Below are 23,973 nucleotides of genomic sequence, written 5' to 3' on the forward strand. Positions count from 1 at the left end.
GCCCTGGGCGGGATGGGCGGGGCCAGCGGGGAGGCAGGGTGAGGCCTTAGGAGATGGGCGGTGCCCTGGGCGGGTCAAGGGGCGGGTCAGGGGCGGGTGCGGCCTGGCCAGCTTCCCCCTGGTCAGGCGGGTGCGGTGGGCTAGTGGGCTGGACTGGTGGCTGCGGGCGCCCACTGGGTCGGCACTGTTCCCGCAGTACGACTGGTGCTCCTGGATCCCCAATGCTCCCCCAACCATGCGGGCCCCACCGCCCACCGCCAAGGGCGTGGTGACCATCGAGCAGATTGTGGACACGCTGCCGGACCGCGGCCGCTCCTGCTGGCATCTGGGCGCTGTGTGGGCGCTGAGTCAGTTTCAGGAAAATGAGGTGAGACCTGGCAAGGTGAGGGACCCAGCTCACCCATGTTTAACCCATCCCACAATCTCATCGGCCCTCTCTGGACACCTGCAGCCAGGAATGGAGAGTAGACCGTCACCTCCCTCTCTACCCAAGGAGAGGTGGTGGCGGGCGCCAGGCTCTGGGTTACGGGAGGGAACGCAGTGTGAAGGTCATCGTGCACTGACCTGCCTGTGTGTGGTGTCTGGGCCCTCAGCTCTTCCTGGGCATGTACCCCGAGGAGCATTTCATCGAGAAGCCGGTAAAGGAGGCCATGGCTCGATTCCGCAAGAGCCTGGAGGCCATCGTCAGTGTGATTGCCGAACGCAACAAGAACAAAAAGCTGCCTTATTACTACTTGTCTCCAGACCGCATCCCCAACAGTGTGGCCGTTTGAGCCACCTACACCCATCTGGCCGACAAAGCAAACTGCCCTGCCAGCTTCCAACCTGCCTCCGAGCTGCGAGCCCGAGCTCAGGCCCCGGGCTGCCTGGTATCAAACCACTCTCGGATGAGTCACATTATAGCAAGGCTTCAGTGCGTTTTCATGTTTATTCCTCCACTGTTAGTGATTGAACTGTGAAGGCATTGTCAGGGGCCTTCCTTCACACCGCAGTAAGGGTTAGAGCAAGGCCCCTCCACGCCCAGCTTAGCACTTCTGGCCAGCACAGCAGCTGGTTAGGATGTCCAGGTCTGCTACTGGGCACGTCGATTACTTGTGCTAGTCACAGTTAATTCCATTTCTTGCATGCAGCCAGTGTCCAAAGACATACTTGTGAATTAACTTTTGGTTGTCACAAAAATAAAGTTCGTAAGTCTTGTTCCACATTCTCTAAACTCCGGTCACCACCAAAAATAAATCCACAATTGAGGCGTTTCTATCTGAGCCAAAGTCTCCCTGCCCAAACCTGATCAAAGTCCCTCATCCTTCCCTACGGCTCCTGCTCCTCTCAAACATACCATCCAAGTGCTACCACCTCTGCTGGCCAGCTAGAGCTTGCCTCTCTCCATAGTTTTGTCAGATGTCTGTAGTTGCCTTCTGTGTGAACTCCCCCATCTAGCTGACAAACTTCAGATACTGTCCTAGTAGCTACACTTGTTTTCTCCTGAGTCAGGGTTTGCAGAGGTGTGTGTGTGTGTGCGCGCGCGTGCGTGTGTGTGTGTGCGCGTGTGTGCACACACACACACGTGCACATGCATGTCCTCTTATCTAACTTTGCCACTGTAACAGGAAAAGGATCCAAAGAGATTCTTAACTAAATGGACACTGTTTTAGTTATAAAAATAGGAAGCAGCCAGGTGATTGTGGCTCTTGCCTGTAATCCCAGCTACTCAGGAGACTGAGATGTAAAGATTGTGGTTTAAATCCTGCTCACCCAGGTAAAAAGTCTGTGAGACTCTTTATCTTCAGTTAATCAGAAGAAAGCCAGAAGTGGAGCATGTGGCACAAGTGGTAGAATACCAGCCTTAATAATAATATAAAAAAGCCAAACAAGTATGTAAGGCTCTGAATTCAAGCCCCAGGACCAGTACCAAAAATAATGTTTTTGGTGCTAGTCCTGAGCACGATCCCTGAGCTTTTCAGGCACTCTACTAGTTGAGCTACACAGTCTCACTTTTGGCTTTTGGGCAGTTAGTTGGAAGAATCTCACAACTGTTTGGGCTTGGTTTAAACCATGGTCCTCAGATCTCAGCCTCCTGAGTAGCTAGGATTACAGGTGCAAGCCACAAATGCCTGGCTTCAGGAAGCTGCTATTGAGTAAGCTGCTGCCCTGTATGACAGAGCCTGACAGAAAAGGAGCCCTGTGGCAGCCCCACCCTTACTGTGGCTGGTGTCAGGGGCAGTGCCTGAAGCTTTTCTGTACTGTCTGGCCCACACCTGGCGTGTCTTCAAACTCCTCAGTCATCAAGCATCCAAATCACTCTCAAATTCCTGCAGGAGTGGCTTTCTCATTCTCTTCCATTATTCCCAACTGGGAGTGCAGGCCTAGGAGCACCCTGGCCTCCACTCAGCCCCGCACACTGACCTTCCTCAACAGGTTCCGAGGCTTTCTGGGCAAAGTCCACTTTATGGAGGCCCTTGTCACTTAGCCCCCAAGGACAGGCAGCCTGGCATGGACAAACCCTCTGCTCATGTGAACAGCCTTGCTTCCAGCCACCTCAGCTCTGGAGTACCCAGGGTCTCTGGAGTACCACAGTCCAAGGGACTGTGCATGTGGACATCCATTATCTGAGGACCAGTGGTGCTGCTATCCCTCCTGGAACTTTTACACAAGCAGGAAACAGCCTGGGGAGCGGTCACCAGAACCCTAACAGGTTTCCCTGGTTTCTCTTACTCAGCTGGGCTGTAGTCAATGTCAATCAACTGCCCCGGCTGCCTGGCATGTCTTCCAGACACCCCCTGAATGTGAGGCTGGCTTCCTGTGGACATGAGTCTGTCCATCCTTTGGCCCTCTGGACATCCCCAAGTCCCGGGTCTGAAGGCTGAGGAAAACACACCAGCAGGAAACTACTAATTCTTTCCTGACATATAAGCTACAGGAACCTAGAGAGAGGGTCCCCGGCCTGCAGGTACAGGAAAGCACTCTTAGCAAAACTCCTTTGTAAAGAAAGGCTTTATTGCTGCAATTAGACACCCACTGTATAGCACAACTCCCCATACAGATAATTATTCAAGTGGTAATACTGAGAAACAGTGGACATACACAAAAGGATACAAAACTAGACATTTAGATCACTAGAAATTTTCTATGAAATATTTCAAATATGAAGTCTTTTAGGAACTACACCACACATGCCAGTGTAAATTTGGTTTTTATTAACAATCAACTTTCTATAAACATTACCATCTAAATGTGCACCAGACAGCTGTACAACTTTTAATTTCTTCCAAAACGAATGACAAATGCTTTTAGGTTCCCTATGTTTCCATCCTTCCTTGGGCTAGGCTTGGAAGTTGCATATTTCAAATCAGATTCAAAGGGGTAGTACCTCACAAGTGTACTTGCATCCAGCCACACCTTAGGGGAGGGGGCATGCTCTTCACTCTACAGCCCCAGCCCCAGCCCCACCCCCTGCAGGGGCCTCCCAAGGCTCTGGACACATTATGCTAGTTAGAGCACTGAAGGAGACACACAGAGGTTTGGAGTAGGAAGAGAACTTTTACATTTCCAGAGAATTCTTTTTTAAAATAAAGTGGGCACACACCCTAAATGACTTCTGGCAGATAAAGTCAGAAGCCCATCAGTGGAACTATGACTCATGGGGTAAAGGCCAAGCTGGAGAGAGGGCTGGCTGTGACACCCTGAGACAGTTTCCTTCTTCCCCTTTGCCTGGCCTAAAAGCATCAGCCCTCCTGGCTCTGAGGCCTCATCCCAGGACTGTTTGTTTCAGCCCTAGGCCATCCTACCACTAAAGACAGGCACAAACGGAGGCAAAAATTGGACAGGCAGCCCCACAAAAGCAGAGGCAAGTGGACAGACTATGGGAGCTTGCGCAGATCCAGAGTCCCCACTAGAGGGCAGCATGATGCCACCTGTTTCACTGAGTCACTGATGGACAGAGGCTAGGTTCTGTTGGATCACAGGCGCTGAACTAGATCCAGGAGGGAGAAAGGCAAGGGGTGGCAGCGTGCAATGCCAGCACTGGTCAAAGGAGAAAAGGGGTCAAGACCTCCTGAAAAGGAGGAAGACGGATTTGAAGAGCATGTGGTTGGCATGGTTCCAAAGGCACCTTTGCCATAAGAGGGATGCTGCCACCTCCCCCCAGGACACCCGCTAGGGCTACCCCTAAGTCTACTTCTCTCCATAGAAAGTATCCGTGCTTCTCAAGTTCAGCCTGAGGGGCCCCGTGGGAGGGATTCACATGCAAACTCTGATTCTGGCCTCTTCATAAATTCATCTACTGCGGGGAGGGTGGCAGGGATGGGTAGACAGGACCGCAAACCTAGCTGGGCAGCTCCTAAGGGGTGCCTGGGGCTCAGCTCCCCTGAGTGGGCAGTCTGTAGCTGCCTGGTGTCCCCAGGCTGAGAAGGAATGTGGGTAATTGCACTTTGGGGGCACAGTGAGCACAGAGACAGGCTGGATGGGACCTGGGACGCAGGGAGCACAGGGTGACATCAGAGTCAGCTCCCCACAGGTCCTGGGACTCCAGCAAGTCAGATTCGATCCAGAAGCAGCAGGACAGGACCTGTTCTCTCAGCCTCCCCCAGTTCAAAGGCTGCCTCCTGCCTTTCCCACCAACCACAGGGCTTCTCCATGCAACTGCAAAGAAAACGATTCTTGTGTTTGTTCCATCCCATTCCAGGGCAGGACACCCAGGCATTGTGCTGTCTCACCCCAGGAGACTCAGGCTCTGGGTCACTCACAGCATGTGGCATAGCTACCTCTGGAGCTATTTGCCTGGCACTGACACTGGGCTTCAAGAGCAGAATTTTCATCTGGCTTTTTAAAGGAGCAAAGGCCATTTGATGGCAGTGATTTTGGTTTAGTCTGTGGTATGAAAAATGGTGCTGGAGATAATCCCTGATGGCAGAATGGACTGGGTATGGGGCCATCCTGTCTGTTCTATGTGGTTAAGGCGACAATGGGTTGGTGTGGGTTTCAGAGCAGTGACAGAGGGACCCACAGTAGTTTGTGGCTCATGCCAGGGCCTACCAGAACCGGCCTGCCTGCCTGCCTGCCTGCCTCCTGGCCCTGACAGTGACTCCTCAGAGCTCCCTGTAGGAGCCAGCACAGGAGTGCCCGCGCCTATGGCACCTGCTCTTTCTGCACAGCTGATACCAGTGTAGTAGACAGCTATCTGTCAAGGAACATTTCCTAAGTACTTGTCTCTCCTAAGCACTCACTTCTTTTCTGCTTCCATCTCAAAACCCTTCTTCAGTGCTGACAAAAATGCATGGCAAGCCGAACCAGGCTCCAAGCCGCAGGAAGCAGGAATCTCGCTCACTGCCACTGAGCAACCATCTGCTCCCATCAACTGGGCTCTGGTCAGCCTCTGCCCTGCTGACCAGCCACACGTCTGTCATTTGGGCACTGAGGACATCTTGCTACTCAAAGTACGTAAGGCAAAAAGGGTTTCAGATCTACTTTGATGAGAAGGAGGTAAGGGCAACAAAGGGAGATTTCTGAGTCTGATGCTCTTTTAAGTGTCAACCCCACTAGACACAGGTATCACAAAATAAAGATTCTCTTTTGTAAAGTGCTGTTTGTTCAGTGAACCATGTGTCATTGGGCTCTGAGGCCTCATCTGCTTGAATGCCAACAAAGGAAGGCAGGTGCTTGTATATGGGGGCTCTTCTACCCCATCCCCCGACTCTCCTCACCCAGCCCTGCACATTCCTAGCCCCGGGCTCTGGGCAGGGATGGCTCACTTTGGGCCCTGCTGATCTTCCTAGCATGGCCCTTTATTCTCTCACTCTGCTCCGGAGGGTGGGCAGGAACTCAGCCATGGTGTGTGTGTGGAGTATCCCACCTTCCTGTCCTACAGAGCAGCAGGCAAAAGTGGGGCCCAGTACTGTCTGCCCCATAGGACTTTCAGGAGACTTGCCAAGGAGAGTCAGAAAGACAGAGGCCACTGTAAGTCACCCGCACAGTCTATGCTATTAAAGGACTCAAGAAAGGTATACAGTTGGCAGTAAACAAATCCTTCAGCTCTTCGTGGATGTCCAGGGAGTGGCATCCTCCACCATCAGACATGAATGATTTCTGCGCCAGTGTCCTCAGGCTCTGTGCAGGAAGGAGAGTTTGTGTCGGAACGACAGATGCCACGTCCATCTTTATTTTCAAAGTTGGGCTCTGTTAGTGCAGGTTTTTCAAAAATATTCTTTTTGCTTGTTTCTGGACAATTCTGAACATAGATCACTCTGTTATAAGCCTTGAGTCTCTTCCACAATTGGAGGTACACTTTGCACTGCACATACATAAAAAGAAGTCCTCCAGTGAAGCCAATGGCCACAACCACCAATTTCGTCCAAAAGGGCCATTCTAGGATTCCTGGAAGGAAGAAACTCAAGTCAGCCTGTTGGAAAACCTTATTTAATAAGATCTAAAGCAACTAAAACAGCTCTGAACTTCCACAGCCAGAAGCCTCCACTCATCAACTCCTCTCCTCAAAAGCAGGATGGAAAAGTGCTCAGCAACTTCATATTGTATCCTACTTTCTCAGGAGGGGTTTCTAGACAGTCCCTTGAGGTGCAATTTCATCTCTTCTGACTGGACTTGACGAGGGCACCCACAGCCACACCGAAAAGGATGCTGGGTGCCTCCTGCGTGATTCTGACCTCCACTCCCTCTCCCGCCTCCAAAAAACAGATGTGTGTGGCCCAGCTAGGTAATGCACCAAACTAAGACCTGGGTCCCTGTGTGCCGTGCTCACCTGTTACCTGGCCCTGCTTGATCTCCTCTGCGGTGCGGTCAATCAGCACATACAAGGACCAGACCACGCAGGTGATGGCGATGACATGGAAGGTCACTGAGCACATGATCTTCCTCCGCTCACTGGCTGTCATCTGCAACTTCTCCCACTGGAAAGGAGACAAGCAGCCTGTGAGGCTTAGACTCAAGAGCACAGTGCCTCCATGGGAGAGTTGAGATGCTGGCCACTCTCAAGCCCTCCTTCCCTCTCTCTCTGAACCAGCGGACTCTCCCTAGTACTAAAGCTACTTGACCTCAACCAGCTATTTGGCACAGCCATTTGGCTATGCAATGAAAGCTGCAGGTAGAGTGACTCCTGAACCGCCATCATTAACTCGTACATGAAGAGGCAGTGAGCATCCTGACAAAGGAGCCTGTAACTCCTGAGGGGAGCAGGCTGGCCCCAGATTCAGTTGCTACATTTTAGGTCTCCCTGACATGCCAACCAACAAAGACAGACAGACAAAAGGTCTGATGATGCCACAACACAGAGCAATGGGTCACACGGAAGGCAATGGCAGAAGGTGCTCCACCTTTGTTCCTCTGAGTTCTGGCTGCACGGGCTTGAGATCAATACCCAGAGTTCCAGATACAAGCACACTCCCCAGTGCCATCTCCTCCAGGAGCTCACCCAGCTGCTCCAAATAGCCAGGTTTCTTTCTCATTTACTGCTTCCCAAATCCAAAGGAAACAATAAAAGTACAGAGAAAGAACAAGGCATAAACACTCTGCCTATCTCTTGCCTTTATCCCAATGGTCCTGTACAGGGTAAGCTGAAAGCAGAGCCTCGTGGTTCACCTAGATTATCCAAGTGTGGTCACACTCACTTGAACAACTGGCATAGAGTAATGTATTCAATGAAGATTTTTACTGAGGCAAAATAGTTTTTCAAACAGTCTGCAGCTGACTTCTTTAACACCTGTCTGCTTTCTGCTGGGCTTTTATAATTAACAAAATCTCTGGACTTCCCAGCTAGAACATAGTACCATGCAATTTCTAACACCTTGACCCCTGCCATTTCTTGATACCCATAGCTCAACCATTCCACGTGGCCTCAAATCCACCTTCTTGGTGGATGTTCTCTAAAATGTGATCCCTCTAAACTCCTTTCCCATTGCCTGCCAAGCCCACTTGTCCTTTAGGAACTGTTTCCCAAACCAAGCCATCTATAAGGTCCCACCCTCCCCACACAAGGCCTGCCTACAAGGAGTCCTTCCCCCTCAGCATACCTGATAAGCTCTACAAACAGGTAAGTAAGCATTAAATTGGCCCCATCATGTACTGTTATCTGACTATGTAATTCCACTGGCAATTTATATATTAATATTTTAAAACAGGAAGAACCAAAAACATTCTGTACTGAACACATAGACATATCAAACTATCAATATCAGAGGAGGAGGCCAGTGCCAGGAACAGAGCTCCTCTCAGAAGGGAGAAGTTGGCCAGGTATGGTGTCACAGAAGGTGGAAATAGGAAGACTGCAAGCTAGCCTGGGCAAAAGTATGTGAAACTTTATCTGAAAAATACACTGAAGATAAAAATGACTGAAGGTATGACTCTAGTGGCAGCAAGCACAAGACTTTCTGTTTAATCCCCAGCAATACATAGAAGCGCGCGCGCGCACGCACGCACGCACGCACGCACGCACGCACGCACGCACGCACGCACGCACACACACACACAGTAATGACCTGAGGCCTGATGGCTACATGTTGCTACCGCCCAGCAAATACTTATTACCAGTGTGTACAAAAACAAAGACTGTGTGATACAGCAGGGTGAGCGCTGGGGAGAGACTGCAACCTCTAACATGTAGTCCCAACTGGAGAGGCTAGACATGAGCAGCTAATATGCAGGAAGCTAAATGCTGACCAGGATGTGAAGGGACAGTCGTGGTCAAGGGCAGCTGACTGACACAGAGAAGCTAGCAGTCTCAACATGTAAGAAAGAGAAGCATGACAACAGGAGGAGAAGAACATCTTCCCAGGTTGGGGGCAGGGGCTCAGACATCAGTACAGACAAAGATCTACAATGAGAACATAAGCGCCAGCCCCCTACTTGCTAAACCACTGGGCACAGGCAAGCCTCCCAGGGCTGCGAGGCCTGGTCACTGTGCCTCCGGGTGGCCCGCTCACGTACTTTCCTCAGAGGCTTCAGCTTGGTCTCCATGATGAACTCATACTTGCAGAGCTCGCAGCAGCGCGTGTCAGAGCTCTTGATCCACTGCTGCAGGCAGGCCTGATGTACGAAGTGGAGGCTGCCTGTGCAGCGGCATGGGGTGATCAGAGGACTCTCATCGTCACCTTCGCAGTGGCAGATCCTGCAGCACAAGAAAAAGCAGTCACTGTGAGAAGGGCTCCAACAGGGAGGGAACTGTCTGGTGCAAGGAAGACCCCCCCACCCCAAAGAAACACTGAGAAATGAACACCACAGAGTAACAGGCACAGAAACACAAACGCCAACAACTACCACCAACTGAAAGTTCCAGCTTACCGCACCAGCAGAGAAAGCCAGGATGGCACTTGGCAACAGAGAGGGAAAATAACACAAGAAATGACAAAGCAGTCATTTTCAGGTAAGACTTGAGACAGTCATTGAAAGATGAATTTAAGGAAACATAACATGTCAGAGGACAATTTTTTCTGCGAAACAAAAACCTAAACATTTCTATGTGAAACCAAAGTACCACAGTGAACCACATGGGGGTTCATGTAAAGCAGCCATCTGCAAGGAGGCAAGCACCTGGACTCGACTGCTGACCTCATGGGACAGGGGCCTCTGAGGACAGGAGTCTTTTCCAGTTGCCAGGGACCAGGTAGGGACACCTGGTAGGAGTTGAGAGCTAGCAAGATCAGACTCTTGAACTGTTTTAGGGTCAGGTTTTGTTTTGTTTTAAATTTAATCATGAAAACTACGCCAGCTGGCACTGAGGCAAGGAGCCTGGAGGATGAACAGGATCAGTGACAGGGAATCAACCCTGAGCACTCTGGTCTGTACAAGGATGCTTTACAGGAAGATAAGGCAAAATAAGGACCTTTGGACAGGGATGCTATACCTGAGCTAAGAGTTAAGAGAAGAAATGGATAAAGGAGGTGCTGGGGAGAGCCAGGCCCCCACACTTATGAAGGGAGTAAAAAGCAAGAGAGAGAGAGACAGAGACAAAGAGAGACAGAGGACAGAGACAGAGAGAGAGAGAGAATAAAGACTCTGGAAATGCTTAAAATCAGGAGCACCAAGCTGGACAGCTGGAGATACTATTTTCTTTTGTTTTGTTTATGCAAAGTCTACTTATTTTAGCTGCAAAGAGTCAGCTTGGCCTTTAATATGTGTAGCTTCTTCATCTTTTAACATGAGATTTTCAAATGGCATCAATACTCCAATCTCCTGGAGGAAACAATTACTCTGTAAGTGGCTACAACTGGGTTATTACTTCATTTTCCTGAAACTTCACATATTAAAGCAAGGTGAGGCTACGGGGGTGCGAGCAGACACGGCCCGAACAGTTCCAGGTAAACCAACCTGCAGGCATCCCCTGAGGTAGAGACAGGTGAGGTGGGGGGGCGCTTTTCAGAGAGCGGGGAAGGGCAGTCCAGGTCACTGTCTTTCTCCACTGAGCACAGGGGCGCCCGCAGGACCCTGCTCTTCAGTGTGACAGAAGTGCTGTCCTCAAAGACGTCGTCATCTCCCATTTCATCGGAGCAGAAGTCTGGGCTCCCTGCCAGCCCACTGGAGGACTTGGTGGCATGCAAGTGAACGGCATGGCTCTCTAGCTCATGGAACCTGTGCAGGCTGCTGGCACTCAAGCTGTGGGAGAGTGAGAACAGGTACCGGAGCAGCCGCCGGCTTCGAGACACAGACTCGCCATCTGTTTTCTCTTCTAAGAGAGGGGCGTGCAGGCTGCCCTTGCTGGCTTCCACCTCTGTGGTGGCTGAATGGTTGGTAGAAAGGGAGGAGACCTGAGAGTGCTTGGGACGACCAAGAGGTGGGCGGGCCAGAGCTCTTTTCTCTTTAGCATGGGGCCCATTCTTTCTGAGCCCTGGGTGTTGAGGGGGTGCTAGTTTTCCTTCAGAACATGTCTTCTCCACGTAGTCAAAGCTTTCCAAGGCATCCTGGGTCTTCTCACCCACATCGTTTAGTGACTTTGAGAACGTTAGTGTTCTTCTGGCCTTGGAGTTCTTCATAGGTTTCAAGGGCTGGACCCATTCTGAACCAAAGGAGTTTCTCTTTGGTGCCTGTAATGTGTCTTTACAGATAATTGTCACAGGGAGCCCTTGTGTCACAGACCTCTGGCAGAGAGGTGCTTTCAAGACAACAGCAGACTGCACGGGACTGTGGTGACAACAGTCAGAAAACACTGCACCGGAACTGCATGCACAACAGCGGGATAAAGCACAGAGGGAAACAAGTTTAGAAGAGAACAGACACCACAGTGAAGAAATGAGACTCTGGTAACTGGGCAACGGCACATACAAGTGGGCCAACAATGGAAAACAGAACCTACAGACACTGTTGTGCATTTGGGGACAACCGAGCCAAGGTGGCATCTGAAGCAGTGTTACCTGCAGATGTCCTGGTTGGATGGTGTGACAGAAGTGCGAGAGAAGGCAGACACTGGAACGGATGCAGATGGAGGACTCCCAGCCTGCAATGACACACCTTCAGTCAGTGTTGAGGAAACAGTTTCCCTGGCAATGGCAGTAGGTAGAAAACGCTAAGCGTGCTTGCTATTCCCCACTACTCTGCAAGGATTATGCATTGGGCTCCTACTTGCCTAGGGGAACAGTTCCAACAGCATTCTGTGGCAAACGTGTAGCCACGAAACACCTGAGACCAGTACACATCACTTCTAAGCTCCTACAAGTTTGGTGGCTGGTTATTTCCCAAGTATCTGAACTTAGCTAGTGAATATTAACTTAAGAAAATAAGCACAAAGCCAGATGATGGTGAGTCACTCCTGTAACCCTAGCTACTCAGCAGGCTAAGATCTGAGGATCCTGGTTCCAAGTGAGCACAGGCAGAAAAGTCTGTGAGATTCTTATCTCCAATGAATCACAAAAAAGCCAGAAGTGGAGTTGTGACTCAAGTGATGGAGCATTAGCTTTGAGAACAAAAGCAAAGGGACAGCCCTGAGTACAAGCCCCAGGACTAGCATGCATACACACAAAAATTCAGGTGCTACGCAAATGTAAGAAAGAGTTCTCCTCCCTCCACAAATCACACAGGTGCCTAGGGCACTGGTCCACAGAACCTCACTACCAGCTCTCTACTACCCAGCTCTCCATAGAGAGACTACATGATCTGAGGCCACAAAGCCACAACACAACCCAGGACACTCCAGAGAGATGCAACCCTACAACTGAGAAGTAAGGAAAATAATCAAGAGCCTCTGAAGGTACTGCCAAATTAGAGACAGAGAAGTACCACAGTGAGAAAAGAAATGGAGGGGGGTGGTAATGGGAGAGGGGAGGGAGGAAGGGAGGAATAAAATAGAGGGAGGGAGGGAGGACGAAGTAGAGGAGCTAGGAGGCCCCTGTTTCCCATGCTAACCCCATTGGGGGTCTAGAGCTGTGTTTTGTTTAGCAAGGCATTCTAAAGTCCTCACATCCACCAAAACTTGCTTTGCTTATAATAGAGGCAGGCTATTGCATCAGCTCTATTCCACTGGAAGGGCTCAAGAAACAATGTTATCACTTTGAGTAAACCCCTAGTTTCTTGATCTGGGGGAGGGGTAATCCAGCATGGCTCATAATTCCCTGGCTCAGGACAAGCTTCTACTCTCTCTAAGTGTACCCCAAGTTCCGCTGTCATCTTGGCATTCTACCAATATGACCTGTGACACCTGACAGTCACCAGAATGGCACATGCCACTGCTCATGCAACACAGACACTAACCTGGAGAGAGCCAGGACTGGGGTGCCAATTGGACCTCTGCTCGTATTCCTTCCAGATTGAGGTTAGCCATCATTTCATATCCAATCAGAAGCCTGATCATGAACTTTCCTGCCTGTTCTGGCTTTGAATCAGGATCCTTAGATCTCAGCCTCCTGACCAGCTAGGATTATAGGCATGAGCCACTGGTACCCACCTACACATATTTTGTTAAGCACTAATGGACAAAATTCTTAACCATTCACATACAGACACAAAAATGACATTCTTTAAATTAAGCCTGTGTTGCTATGTCTCAAGATTCTTCCTAAAAGAAATAGTCTTAGGACTTAAGTGGACAGGGTGCTGTTACCCCTACCCCATGTCTTGTAGGCCCATCTGCATGAGCTATATCTTTCTCTAGTACCTCCCCTACCCCAGGGCAGCATGCCAAGATCTCACCCCTTGGAGGGTTCTCTAGCCCTAAGCTAGGCACATAAGTCCTTTGGTACCAAAGTTTTATTGTCAGTTACCAGAGAGAGACAGAGTGAGGGAAACAATTAAAGTACCCTAATTTCCCCAATCTTTGGTGGTTCTCTGATGCTTAATGCCAATCTCATCCTGAGATGGAAAGCCTCACAAGGGCTGGGAATAAGACTCACTGGCACGCACTTTCCTAGCTTACACATAACCCTGGGCTCATTTCCCAGCACTTCATGAACTTCTTGCAGTGATTAGCTAGCTGTGTTGAGCCTCTATAGGCAAGGCCAAAGAAATATCATGAAGGCCACAGGCTGGGCACATCTGTAGGACAGACTTGAAGTTACCACCGCCCCACCTCAGGCAGACTTGGAAGGAAGGTGTAACCAGCCTCCAGCTGTATTCACAGCCTCCTCAACTCACTTCAATCAGTCACCTCCCTTCCTCACTGCGCAGGTTAAACTCAGCTGATGACACTGAGTCCCACAAGGGCTTCTCTCTGGTGTCTCTGAGGCTCAGAGGATCCTATTAGAAGGGTGGAGTCTTATATGGAGAATGCTGCCAAACCAGGGTCAGCATCTGGGAAGTGACAGGCCTCAGGCAGGAGGCTGAAGTCAAAGAGAAAGTACATACTTGCCTTGTAGCCTTCAAGTAACTCACAAGTCTCTGGTAACATGGCATTAGTATTTGGCTGGGGTAAAGGCCAAGGCGGGTGGGGGGAGACAAAGTTCCGTGAGGAAAAAGCCACCTGGTCACAATGGGCAGGACCTGCGGTGCTCTGAGGTGGGGCCTGTCCCTGCTGCAGCACAGGGACTGACACAGGGTGGTGCTGCAATTAGGTGTGTAACTGGTGTGCAAGAAGGCGGCAGTGTGCTGCCCCGAGGCTTCCTGCTGGTTCCAAAAGACACTTCCTAATTGTAAGAAGAAAAATGTGAAGCAACTGAACAACAACAAAAAAAGTCCCCTTTCCTTAAGATGACCTCGGGGTTCTGCCCAAGCCTGAATCTCAGTTGACTCTGAAGAATGACAATTTTAGACAATCTGTTTGGTTGTATGTGAGTCTCTTACTAGTTGTCTTGTCCACCAGATCTACCATTATGAGTGATTTTAACAAGGAAACTAACACAGTGGCTCACACCTATAATTCCAAGTACTTGGGAAGAAATTAAAAAGGACCACAGTTTGAAGCCAGCCTGGGAAATAAGTTAGTGAGCTCCCTCCTCCCCCCCTCCTCCGCCCCTCACAAAGAAGCTGAGTGTGGTATAACCACCATACATGGTCATACATGTACTGGGTCATAAGCTGAGGCTAATCCAAGCAAAAAGTGAGGCCCTATGTGAAAAATAACTAAAAGCAAAAGGGGCTGGGGGTGTGGTTCAAGTGACAGAATGCCTGCCTAGCAAGTACAAAGAGTTCAAATCCCAGTATGGGGCAGGGGACACTTCATATAATTTTTTGATGGTTCTGGTACCCCTTTCTGCTCTGTGTCCTTTTGGGAGAACCTGCCACCTCTGCAGGGGCTATGAGACCCAGTCCTCAGGACATTTACTTCTCAGGCAGGGCAGAAACATACCACTTTCTCACAGTAGGACAACCTCGAGGCCTTCTTTTTAGTCACACCCTTCCCTTGCCCCTTCTTCTCTATTGCAACCCCTTGTTGGGCCTTTCCTGTGCCAGCAAAGAGCCTTGAAAACCCTGGGGTCCCAGGACCCCAGCCAAGGTGAATTTATCCATGTGATTTCCATCAGCAGGTATAGGTCCGCAGGAATGGGCTGTTGGGCCAGCTTGTTTTAAAGTCACATATCTAAAGGGAATTAACAAGGAGGATAAGAAGTAAACAGGGCTCATGTCTGCATCTCCTGCTGATAACTCAATTAAAAAATGGGACTGGATGGCTCTTCAAACATGGGAAGATGCTGAACCTCTCTCACTGTGAGTACGTAACAAATCAACTGCAAGAAGATGACATGATAGGGGGGAAAATGATGAAGTTTGTAGCACAGCTATGTTAGCTGTAGTGTGGGGACAGGTGTGTTTATGCACTGATACAACCTCAGCTGTGGGCAACAGTACTCAGAATTACAAAGGTACACTTACTCTGTGCCAGCAGTTCTGCAGGAATTCAGGTCTGTACAGCTCTGCTTATGATGGCAAAGCACCAGCACCAACTTGATCCCTATCTAGTTATTCCTACCTGCAGGACCAACTACCAGGTAGAAAGGCTAGAAAGGGAGGATGCTCTCTCTGTGTCCCTAACAGGCCCACAAGGGAAGCAGGCTAAGAAGCACTGCTGCTATCTGTGCAGGATACCAGACACCTGCTGGAAAGGACACCAACTTCATAGAGACCCTTTGGCAGTGCCATGCCATGCAGATAATTTCTAAGCAAAGTTTTACTTAAAAACATTGAAGAAATAAAGTAAGGGCTGGGAGTGTGGCTCAAGTGCTGAGTGTCTGCCTAGCAAGCATGAGGCCCTTAATTCAAGTCCCGGTAGCACAAAAGTACAACAACTAATAAATTCTTTGTCAAATCAGGGACAACATGGTGAATAAATTGATTTAGTGGCTCATGCTCTAAACTTTAAAAACCACAATAGAACGGAGAGTAGCAATCAGAGCATGCCTGACATAGTAAGGATTAAGCCTTTCAGAGGGAATTTTATTTTTCAGTTGTTGGCATGAATCAACTGGGTTTTAATGTAAAACCTATGCCTTACGATGGATCACAGTCAAGGTAAAACTGAAAGCCACTGGCTATCCAACTGAATTTCTACAATGAAAACAAAAAGCATCAAAATAAGTCAAAGAGCTCAGGTTCTCTCCACTAGTGTAGAGAATATGGATGCACTGTCTGTCTGTGGCTCAAGAGTACTGTTATGGTGTGCTGGGCCACACTGCTCAAGGTAACACTCATTACCTGCAGATCCATAGACCTCCCACTGTGGCTACCACTGGGGCAACAAGTAAATACCATCACATGTGGTACCCTTTCTTCCCCTCAAGTCCAGTGTGCTGCCAACCTCATTCACTTCCCCTTCTGCCATCAGCCACAGCAATTTCTCTACTTTTAAGGATTCATGGGATTCCCCCGGGGCCATGCGTATAGTCAAAAGTCATCTCCCTATTCCAAAGCAACCTGTGCTGTCACAATCGGGGAGCAGCAGAGAGTATCAGGGCATGCAGAGGTTTAGGAAGTAGGGTGGGACCATTTGGGGGACCATTCTGGAAGTCCTGCTCACTAGATCACCTTTTTCTTTGTGCTTCCTCCTCAGGAAATTGCTAAAAGTTACTGTCTCCCCTTTCAAACTAAGATAGTGCTTTGCTCCTAACCACCACCTCAGCAGGCCCAACTTTCTATAACAGAGACAAAGTCTCATTTGGTGTTCAGATACTGAGATATACAGACTAAGATTACTTCAGTAAACTTCCTGCTTAGTACAGAAATTACTCTGTCAAAACCAAAGTTTCATGATACTCTTGTTTCTATAAATAAATTCCCAATTGTATTCGTCTTCAAACAGAAGCTACAATTAGAGGAGGAAAGGCCAGTGTATGGCTGCTGTGGCAAATTTATGTGGATTCTTGTGCTAGGGCTTTCACAAAGGCAATTATTAAACCTCCCATTAATACATATACAACATAGGATTCAGGGAGGAGAATGGACAATAAGAACTACTGAATGCCAAAAGGACTTCCATTATAAATGACTTCATGAACATTACCCTAGAAGTAGCACTGCCACAGAATTATTTTCTTTCCCCTTTTGGGCACAATGAGGGATGTCTATCAGCACAGCTAGAGGAAAGGCTGTGGCTTAACGCTTTCTGAAGGCTTGCCTTCCCAAGGTGTCCACACTATACCTGGAATCTTGTAAAACAATTTGGTTTTGCCATGAACAAAATGGCTTCACAGTCCCAGAAACTACAGGTGTAACCACAGGAAGGACTAAAGCCACAAAAACAGCAGGGTGAAAGCGCTGCATCTGATACTTATCACTCAAAAGTTTACTATTGTAATGTGCTTTAAATATTTAATGTTTCAAATATAATCCAAGCATATTTTCATTGCCAAGAATTCTTTGAGGAAATCAGAGCTGAAGGCAAAAGCACTGCTTATAACTCCAAAGTCCTCACTGTGCTCCGGGACACCCCACTGAGCAGTTTAATCATTTAAGAATGGGGCAACTAACCACAGACAGGCCAGTGCCATGATCAAATATAGGCCAGTGCAGGATGCAAAATGACTCCATTGGGAGGCTTGCATGCTGCCCCTGTCAGAAACTCCACCCAATGGATGATAGGGCCCATCTCTGCTACAGAATGCTTCCTTCCCACCCGACCTCCAACCCCCATCCACCACAAGCCACGAAGTGAGCTTTGGCCCAGGCTGCCAATCTGGCCAGCCTTGGCCCAAGGAGCACGGAACTTGAATGGTTAAACTATAGCCAAAGGGACATGCCCAAGATGAGAACACAGAACCCTAACTTCATGCTAGGGCTTCTCCTTCACAGCCAAATGAGGCAGAAGGTGGGAAATGAAACCAGTCACCTTTTGTAAGACCTACCCCCTTACACACACAATGTAAGCAAGCATTGCTTCATTTTTGCTTTTTGTTTGTGCTGAAACACTCTACAACCAAGCCACGCCACAACTCTCACCTGCCTGGTCTCTGCTCTGCTGTTTGCCTAGCACTGGCCTCCACACTTCCTGCTCCTCCAAGGACACTCCCACAGCCATTGTAAGTGCCTGGCTCCTCCTCACAAAGGACTCTTCACCATGCTTTGGAACCTGTTTATTTCTTCCAATTGCACCTAACCAAGGTTGAGGAATATGTTTCTAGATTAATACATCACATTTGAAACTGCTGTAGTCTGGTCTGCATACAAAAGGTGCTCAATGTATATACTTCCTAAATGAACCAAACTGCTACATTTGGGAAGACTGTACTTCTAGAATGCCTCAGGAGGCTCACAGACTTGAACACAGTGCAGGCTCCCAGAGTACTCACAGGAGCAACATTTATCAGTACTTGCTGCATTAGGACACTTCAAAATACAAGAATGCATTGTTTTAGTGTTCTGGGAGAAGATGTCACCTTGCCCAATTCCCAGCCCTTGAATCCCTTCTACCCCCATAAGAGAATGAGGGTGGAAAGGCAGAAAATGCTTTCATTTTCTTAGTATTTTTATTCCATGTTTCAAAACTGCCCCCCCTTCCCTACACTCCAGGAGCCTCTGAATGAAACTTGGAAAATGCTGGCCTAATACTTTAGCTGAAAACTAGTAAGAAAGAAACATGAAAATATGATAAGATACCTTTAGAAAGGAAGAGACAAAGCACACACTTGCACACACTTGCACACACACACACACACACACACACACATGGGCCTCATCAGTGCTCAAATGTGGGCAGTGGTGTCTGTGACTCAGAATGAGCAAGCTGATGCCAGCAACTCATCCAGATCAATCCCTTGGCTCTCACTGCATGCAAGTAAGTCTCTTGTCTCTGGGATAGTTGTTTTCTTCACAATCAATTAAGAAATCCATACTTTGCCTACTATGCAGTGTAGGAATCTGAGTAATCAAACCTCTGACTGGCCTACTGTGGATTAAGAACCAGGAAAGCAAACTCGGCCACAACATGTCCTTGAAGCAAAATTGGGCTACCAAGCCTCCCTACTGGACTGTACTTCAATCAACCAGACACTCTGTTCCATCTCATTCCTGTCTAACAGCAATAATAGCTAGAAAATAGTCAAGATGTCTAAGTGGGTCAATGCTCTCATTCTTTGGGATATGCTTGCTAAGATACAGAGCGGAAATACTTTAAAGTGGTCCTTAAACATGCCTAGTCTAACTTCTCCCCAAGAACATCTGACTGATGGGGGGGAGGGGTACATACTATTCATGATATATTAATACATTTATGTAGGACTCCAAAAACAGCCTACAGTGTAGTGCTAGCCTTCGCCAACCTCAAAAGCTAGAGAACCCCAGGCGGCATCCAGGGCCCTATCTTCTCACTGAGGCACGTGCTACCCATCCTTTGCTCTACAAACTGTCACTTGGAACAGATCCACGTCTCAGAGTTGAAAGGGAAGGCTTCTCTCAGAGTGAAGTCCATCATATCTGTGCACTGCCCTGTGCATCTCATTCCTCCTGAGTGGGCATCAGCTGAGGCTCCACAAAGATTATGTATGGTTAGGATTCCAATTCCTGGGATCTGCAGCAATTCCAGTGGGACAGAGTGGGCTTGGCCTCCTCTGAGAGGAAAACCCTGGAGCAACCTTACTATGTTGGAGCCTCTGCTGCCTCCTGGACATACACACCTTCACAGCTGATATGCTTCTAGAAAGTGCTAAAGGGACCACTCTGCAGGGTGAGATGCTGTGAGAGGGCAGATCAAGTTCTCCTTTTCTTAGCTGGAGGTAACTGGGGTCAGCCAGGGAAGTATTAACCTTCCTCTTCATTCCTTGATCATTCCTTTCATTCCTGGCAGACACACAGTCAAGGTATGTGAAGGCCCAGCTCCCAAGGTGCCAAGAGGGATGATGACAACACAGAAGGAAAGTGACATGGAAAGAAAAGACAGCCAGGGGCCTGGTGACATCTGTGAGCAACTCAACCACAGACCACCTACTTTCAAAAACCTCACCACCTGAGCCATGAATCTAGGTTTATATTACCACCGTTGGCTCTGTGTGACTCAGTCAAACGCATTCCTAAGACAGATATTCTATTTGCTGAGATTTCTTCTACAGAGTTTCCCTTAAAAGTCACTTTCCTCAACATAAAGTTGCCTCATTAGAGAAATATAACTGCAACAATTGTCATGTGATCTTAAAGTTTACTACAGAACTGTATTAGAAGTTGATGTCTTTAAAAGATAATAGTATCACAAGGTCAATGGTTCCTAACTGTAATCCTAGCTATTCAGGAGGTTGAGATCCAGAGTACTGAGGTTTCAAGCCAGCCTGAATAGAAGAAAAGTCTGCAAGATTTCATCTCCAAAATAACCAGCAAAAAACAAGTCTGGGACTGGGAATGTGGCTTAGTGGTAGAGTGCTTGCCTAGCATGCATGAAGCCCTGGGTTCTATTCCTCAGTACCACATAAACAGAAAAAGCCAGAAGTGGTGCTGTGTGGTTCAAGTGATAGAGCGCTAGCCTTGAGCAAAAGCTTAGGGACAATGTGTAGGCCCTGAGTTCAAGCCCCAGGACTGGCCAAAAAAGTCTGCACGTAGGGCCCAAGTAGTAGAGCGCCAATCAGTCAAGCAAGCAAAGCTAAGCAAGTTCTAGGTCCTGAGTTCAACCCCCCCCCCATCTCTCCCCTCCAAAAAAGATAGACAAGTATCAACAGATGCAAAGAGTGGACATCGAATAACATATTTTGGAGGTACTCTACCTTAGATATGTTGCTTGAATGACTCATGGAATGTCCCAAAGTTTTCTCATTCTGAAAGAAAGCCAAACAGGTGATAAATATCAAGCTTTCATTAAAATGTGCAAAGAGCAAGTAACTGATTATAACAATCACACTGACTACTATGTACTGGATGCATATGGCCAGGTGTTAGATACTGGAAAAGCAGGCAAAAATGAAAAACAACAACAACAACAAAACAAAAACAATGTTCACTGTACTAAAGGAACTGATCAGGAAAAGAGTTTGGAATAACTGTAAAAATAAGACAGTGGTAGTTGTCTTAAAACACATTCAAGTACAAGTTCAGAGGTGAGAAATAGCATGCTTCATTGTATGTGATATGGTCCAAACAGCAGGACAGCTGACCTCACCTGGGGAAAAAAGCCGGGTCACCTGACTGTCCAAGTTCAAGGCAGTAAATGGGGGCACAGCATATCCTCTCCCTCATATCTGTTCTTCTTCCCAGAGCAGTGGAATCTGGGAGTTACACTAGCATCCTTCCCTCTCACACACCTCCGTGTTCAGCCACCAACTTTTGTTTCAAAGTCCCCCTCCTTAATGTCTTTCATTCTCAAATACATAATACTTACCTGCCCTACCCCAAATTTATATGTGTGTCTTTTTCATATATATTTATACTGAAGTCTTAACTTCCAATACATCAGCATGTAACTGGGAGCATACTTAGGAGTGGGGTCCTATTGAGAAATAACAATGAGAAAATTTGGGAGGACCTTTTAAGGAGGTTGAGATCTAAGGATCACAGTTCAAAGTCATTTTGGGTAGGAAAGTTCCCCGAAACTCTCATCTCCAATTAACCACCAAAAAGCCAGAAGTAGAGCTGTGGCTCAAGTGAAGAATGCCAGCCTTGAGCACAAAAATTCAGGGACGGTGCCTAGGCCCTGAGTTCAAGCCCCAGGACCCACAAAGGAGATGGGAAAGGAGGTAGAGGAGGTATGGGGGGGCAGTGATTAAGTTATAGTACACAGAGAAAAGACTGTGAAGGCACAGGGAACAGATACTATCAGCAAGCCAGAGAGGCCTCAAGGATACCTCCTGGCTGGTTCCTTGAGCACATAATTCCAGCATCCAGACTATGAGACACTGCAGCATAAGTCACCCAGATTGTGGCTGTTACGGTAGCTTTAGCAAACCAGCACAATTATCTTCTACATGGGACCTCAAAAATTATTTTTTAATGTTCAAATAGTTGTACAGGGAAGTTATAATTTAAAAAATCTAAGTATAAACCTGGTTTTTAAAAATAAAATAACTACTGAATCCATTCATTCTGTTCTTTTGCAGGGTGTTAGTGCTGGGGCTTGAACTCAGGGCTTTGCACATGCAAGGCAAGTGCTCTCTCACTGAACCTTTCTTTGTACTAGTTATTTTGAGATGGAGGGAATCTCACTTTTTGCCTGGGTCCATGCCTAGACAGTGGTCCTTCTAGTTTATACTTCCCAACATAGCTGATAGGATAAATGTGCACCACCATGCCCAGCTTCTTCCCCTAAGATGGAGACTCACAACCATTTTTTACCCAGGATACTCTGAAAGCGAAATCCTCCTGACCTCAGCTTCCTGAGGAGTCAGTATTTGGGGCATGAGCCTCAACACTAATCTATCATTCATTTATTCTTATTCAAAGCTAAAAAAAAAAAAAAGAACAAAAAAAACACTATTAGAAGAGGAAGAGAAGATCTTATAGCTTTAGGATGATTTTTTTTTTCTTTTCAAGTTCACATACTACACACCAGAAGCTGAGGTGTCGTAAGGTAAAATCATTGGGACAATCACAAGCTAGCAGACTGTTTACAAACCCCTGTCAAGAGTGAATCTAGGGGCTGGGAAAGTGGCTCGGTGGTAGAGCGCTTGCCTTGCATGCCTGAGGTCCTGGGTTCAATTCCTTCGCACCACATAAGCAGAAAGAAAAAAGCCGAAAGTGGTGCTGTGGCTCAAGTGGTAGAGCACTAGCCTTGAGCTGAAGAGCTGAGGGACAGCGCCCAGGCCCAGAGTTCAGGCCCACGACCGGACCCCCCCCCAAAAAAAAGAAGAGTGAGTCTACTCTAATAAGCTTATACTTAATGACAGCTCATCAGGGTAGGAAGAGAGGAGGAGGATGTCTGAGGAGACATTACTGAGAGCTGGCTTCCCCTTCTCAATTGGGCAGACTTCAGGCTGTCTTCATTTCTGTGCTCTTGGCTTTGAATGCTCATGAAGAAAAAGTTTAGACCACTCAGCAGCCTGCCAGCCAGCACTGACATTTTAGTGTTCTCTTCTTTGCCTTTATAGAAATAACACAAATTTCTGCATATCATTAGTTTTTTTCCTTATTTTATAATTCGGAGTAGTAACAGAAGTACAGACCTTTTTAAGTATATAAGACACTATTACTAAGTGCTTAGCCTTAATGGAAGATTTCTTAGTCTAAAAGCCAGACAGTTTATACCACTGTCATAATACCTTGTAGCCACACAGTGAGCAGCAGGTACACTGTCATCTGGAAATCTACAGAGAAGCTTTGAGGTACTAAGAGAATAAATATGTAATATCCTAAGATTCTCCACAGAAAATGAATGCTAGAGTGGAAAAAGGGATAGCTGTTAAGACATGTAACACTAAGAATCCAGGAGTCTCATCAAACTTCTCTTCCCAGGCTGGTTTTGTTCCTCAGTCCTCTAGGTCTCCGTGTCCTGACCAGCTAGAAGTGTAGATATACATCACTGTCACCTGGCTGACAGCAGCTAGTCTTTACCCTTAAATAAATTTGATGTGAAACTTGATCCTATTTTCCTTGCTAGAACAATGAATATTTTAAAAAGAAAAAGAAAAAAGAGCCGTGCACTGGTGGCTCACACCTACCATCCTAGCTACACAGAAGGCTGAGACCTAAGGATCACAGTCTGAAGCCAGCCCAGGCAGAAAAGTCCTTATAAGACCCTTATCTCCAATAAAGTACTATGGAAGTAGTGCTGTGATTCAAGTGGTAGAGCACTAGCCTTGAGCACAAAGAAGCTCAGGTACAGCAAGGCCCTGAGTTCAAGCCCCAGGACCAGCAAAAAAGAAAAAGAAAAGGAAAGAAAAGAAGCCGGGCGCTGGTGGCTCACGCCTTTTATCCTAACTACTCAGGAGGCTGAGCTCTGAGGTTTGTGATTCAAAGCCATCCCCATCAGGAAAGTCTGTGAGACTCTTATCTCCAATAAACCACTCAGAAAACCAGAAGTGATGCTGTGGCTCAAGTGGTAGAGTGCTAGTCTTGAGCTCAAGAGCTGAGGGATAGTGCCCATGCCCAGAGTTCAAGCCCCAGGACCAACAGAAAGAAAGAAAGAAAGAAAGAAAGAAAGAAAGAAAGAAAGAAAGAAAGAAAGAAAGAAAGAAAGAAAGAAAGAAAGAAAGAAAGAAAGAAAGA

At 47.7% G+C, this 23,973-nt stretch overlaps 2 protein-coding genes across 4 annotated transcripts in view; one reads left to right on the forward strand and one right to left on the reverse strand.

Annotated features, from left to right (window-relative positions):
- Alox5 (arachidonate 5-lipoxygenase) overlaps positions 1 to 1,202 on the forward strand; it is a 29,414-nt gene extending 28,212 nt beyond the window's left edge. Inside the window, exons 13-14 of the mRNA XM_013036191.1 lie at positions 197 to 367; positions 594 to 1,202. Of these exons, the coding sequence (XP_012891645.1) occupies positions 197 to 367; positions 594 to 773 (351 nt within the window). The 3' untranslated portion in view covers positions 774 to 1,202. The remainder of the gene's footprint in view (positions 1 to 196; positions 368 to 593) is intronic.
- Positions 1,203 to 3,174: 1,972 nt separating this feature from the next.
- March8 (membrane-associated ring finger (C3HC4) 8, E3 ubiquitin protein ligase) overlaps positions 3,175 to 23,973 on the reverse strand; it is a 33,851-nt gene continuing 13,052 nt past the window's right edge. For 2 of the 3 annotated variants that reach the window (XM_013036217.1, XM_013036218.1), the window contains exons 2-6: positions 20,544 to 20,594; positions 11,352 to 11,434; positions 8,932 to 9,112; positions 6,752 to 6,899; positions 3,175 to 6,369 (exon numbers count right to left, since the gene is read on the reverse strand). In XM_013036217.1, coding sequence (XP_012891671.1) covers positions 6,065 to 6,369; positions 6,752 to 6,899; positions 8,932 to 9,112; positions 11,352 to 11,434; positions 20,544 to 20,594 — 768 coding nt within the window. In that variant the 3' untranslated portion in view covers positions 3,175 to 6,064. Of the gene's footprint in view, positions 6,370 to 6,751; positions 6,900 to 8,931; positions 9,113 to 10,311; positions 11,158 to 11,351; positions 11,435 to 20,543; positions 20,595 to 23,973 lie in introns of all 3 variants that reach the window. The other variant, XM_013036219.1, reaches the window with a different exon arrangement.

Source organism: Dipodomys ordii, unplaced genomic scaffold (assembly GCF_000151885.1).
Source record: "Dipodomys ordii isolate 6190 unplaced genomic scaffold, Dord_2.0 Scaffold259, whole genome shotgun sequence".
In the NCBI taxonomy this organism is placed as follows: Eukaryota; Metazoa; Chordata; class Mammalia; order Rodentia; family Heteromyidae; genus Dipodomys; species Dipodomys ordii.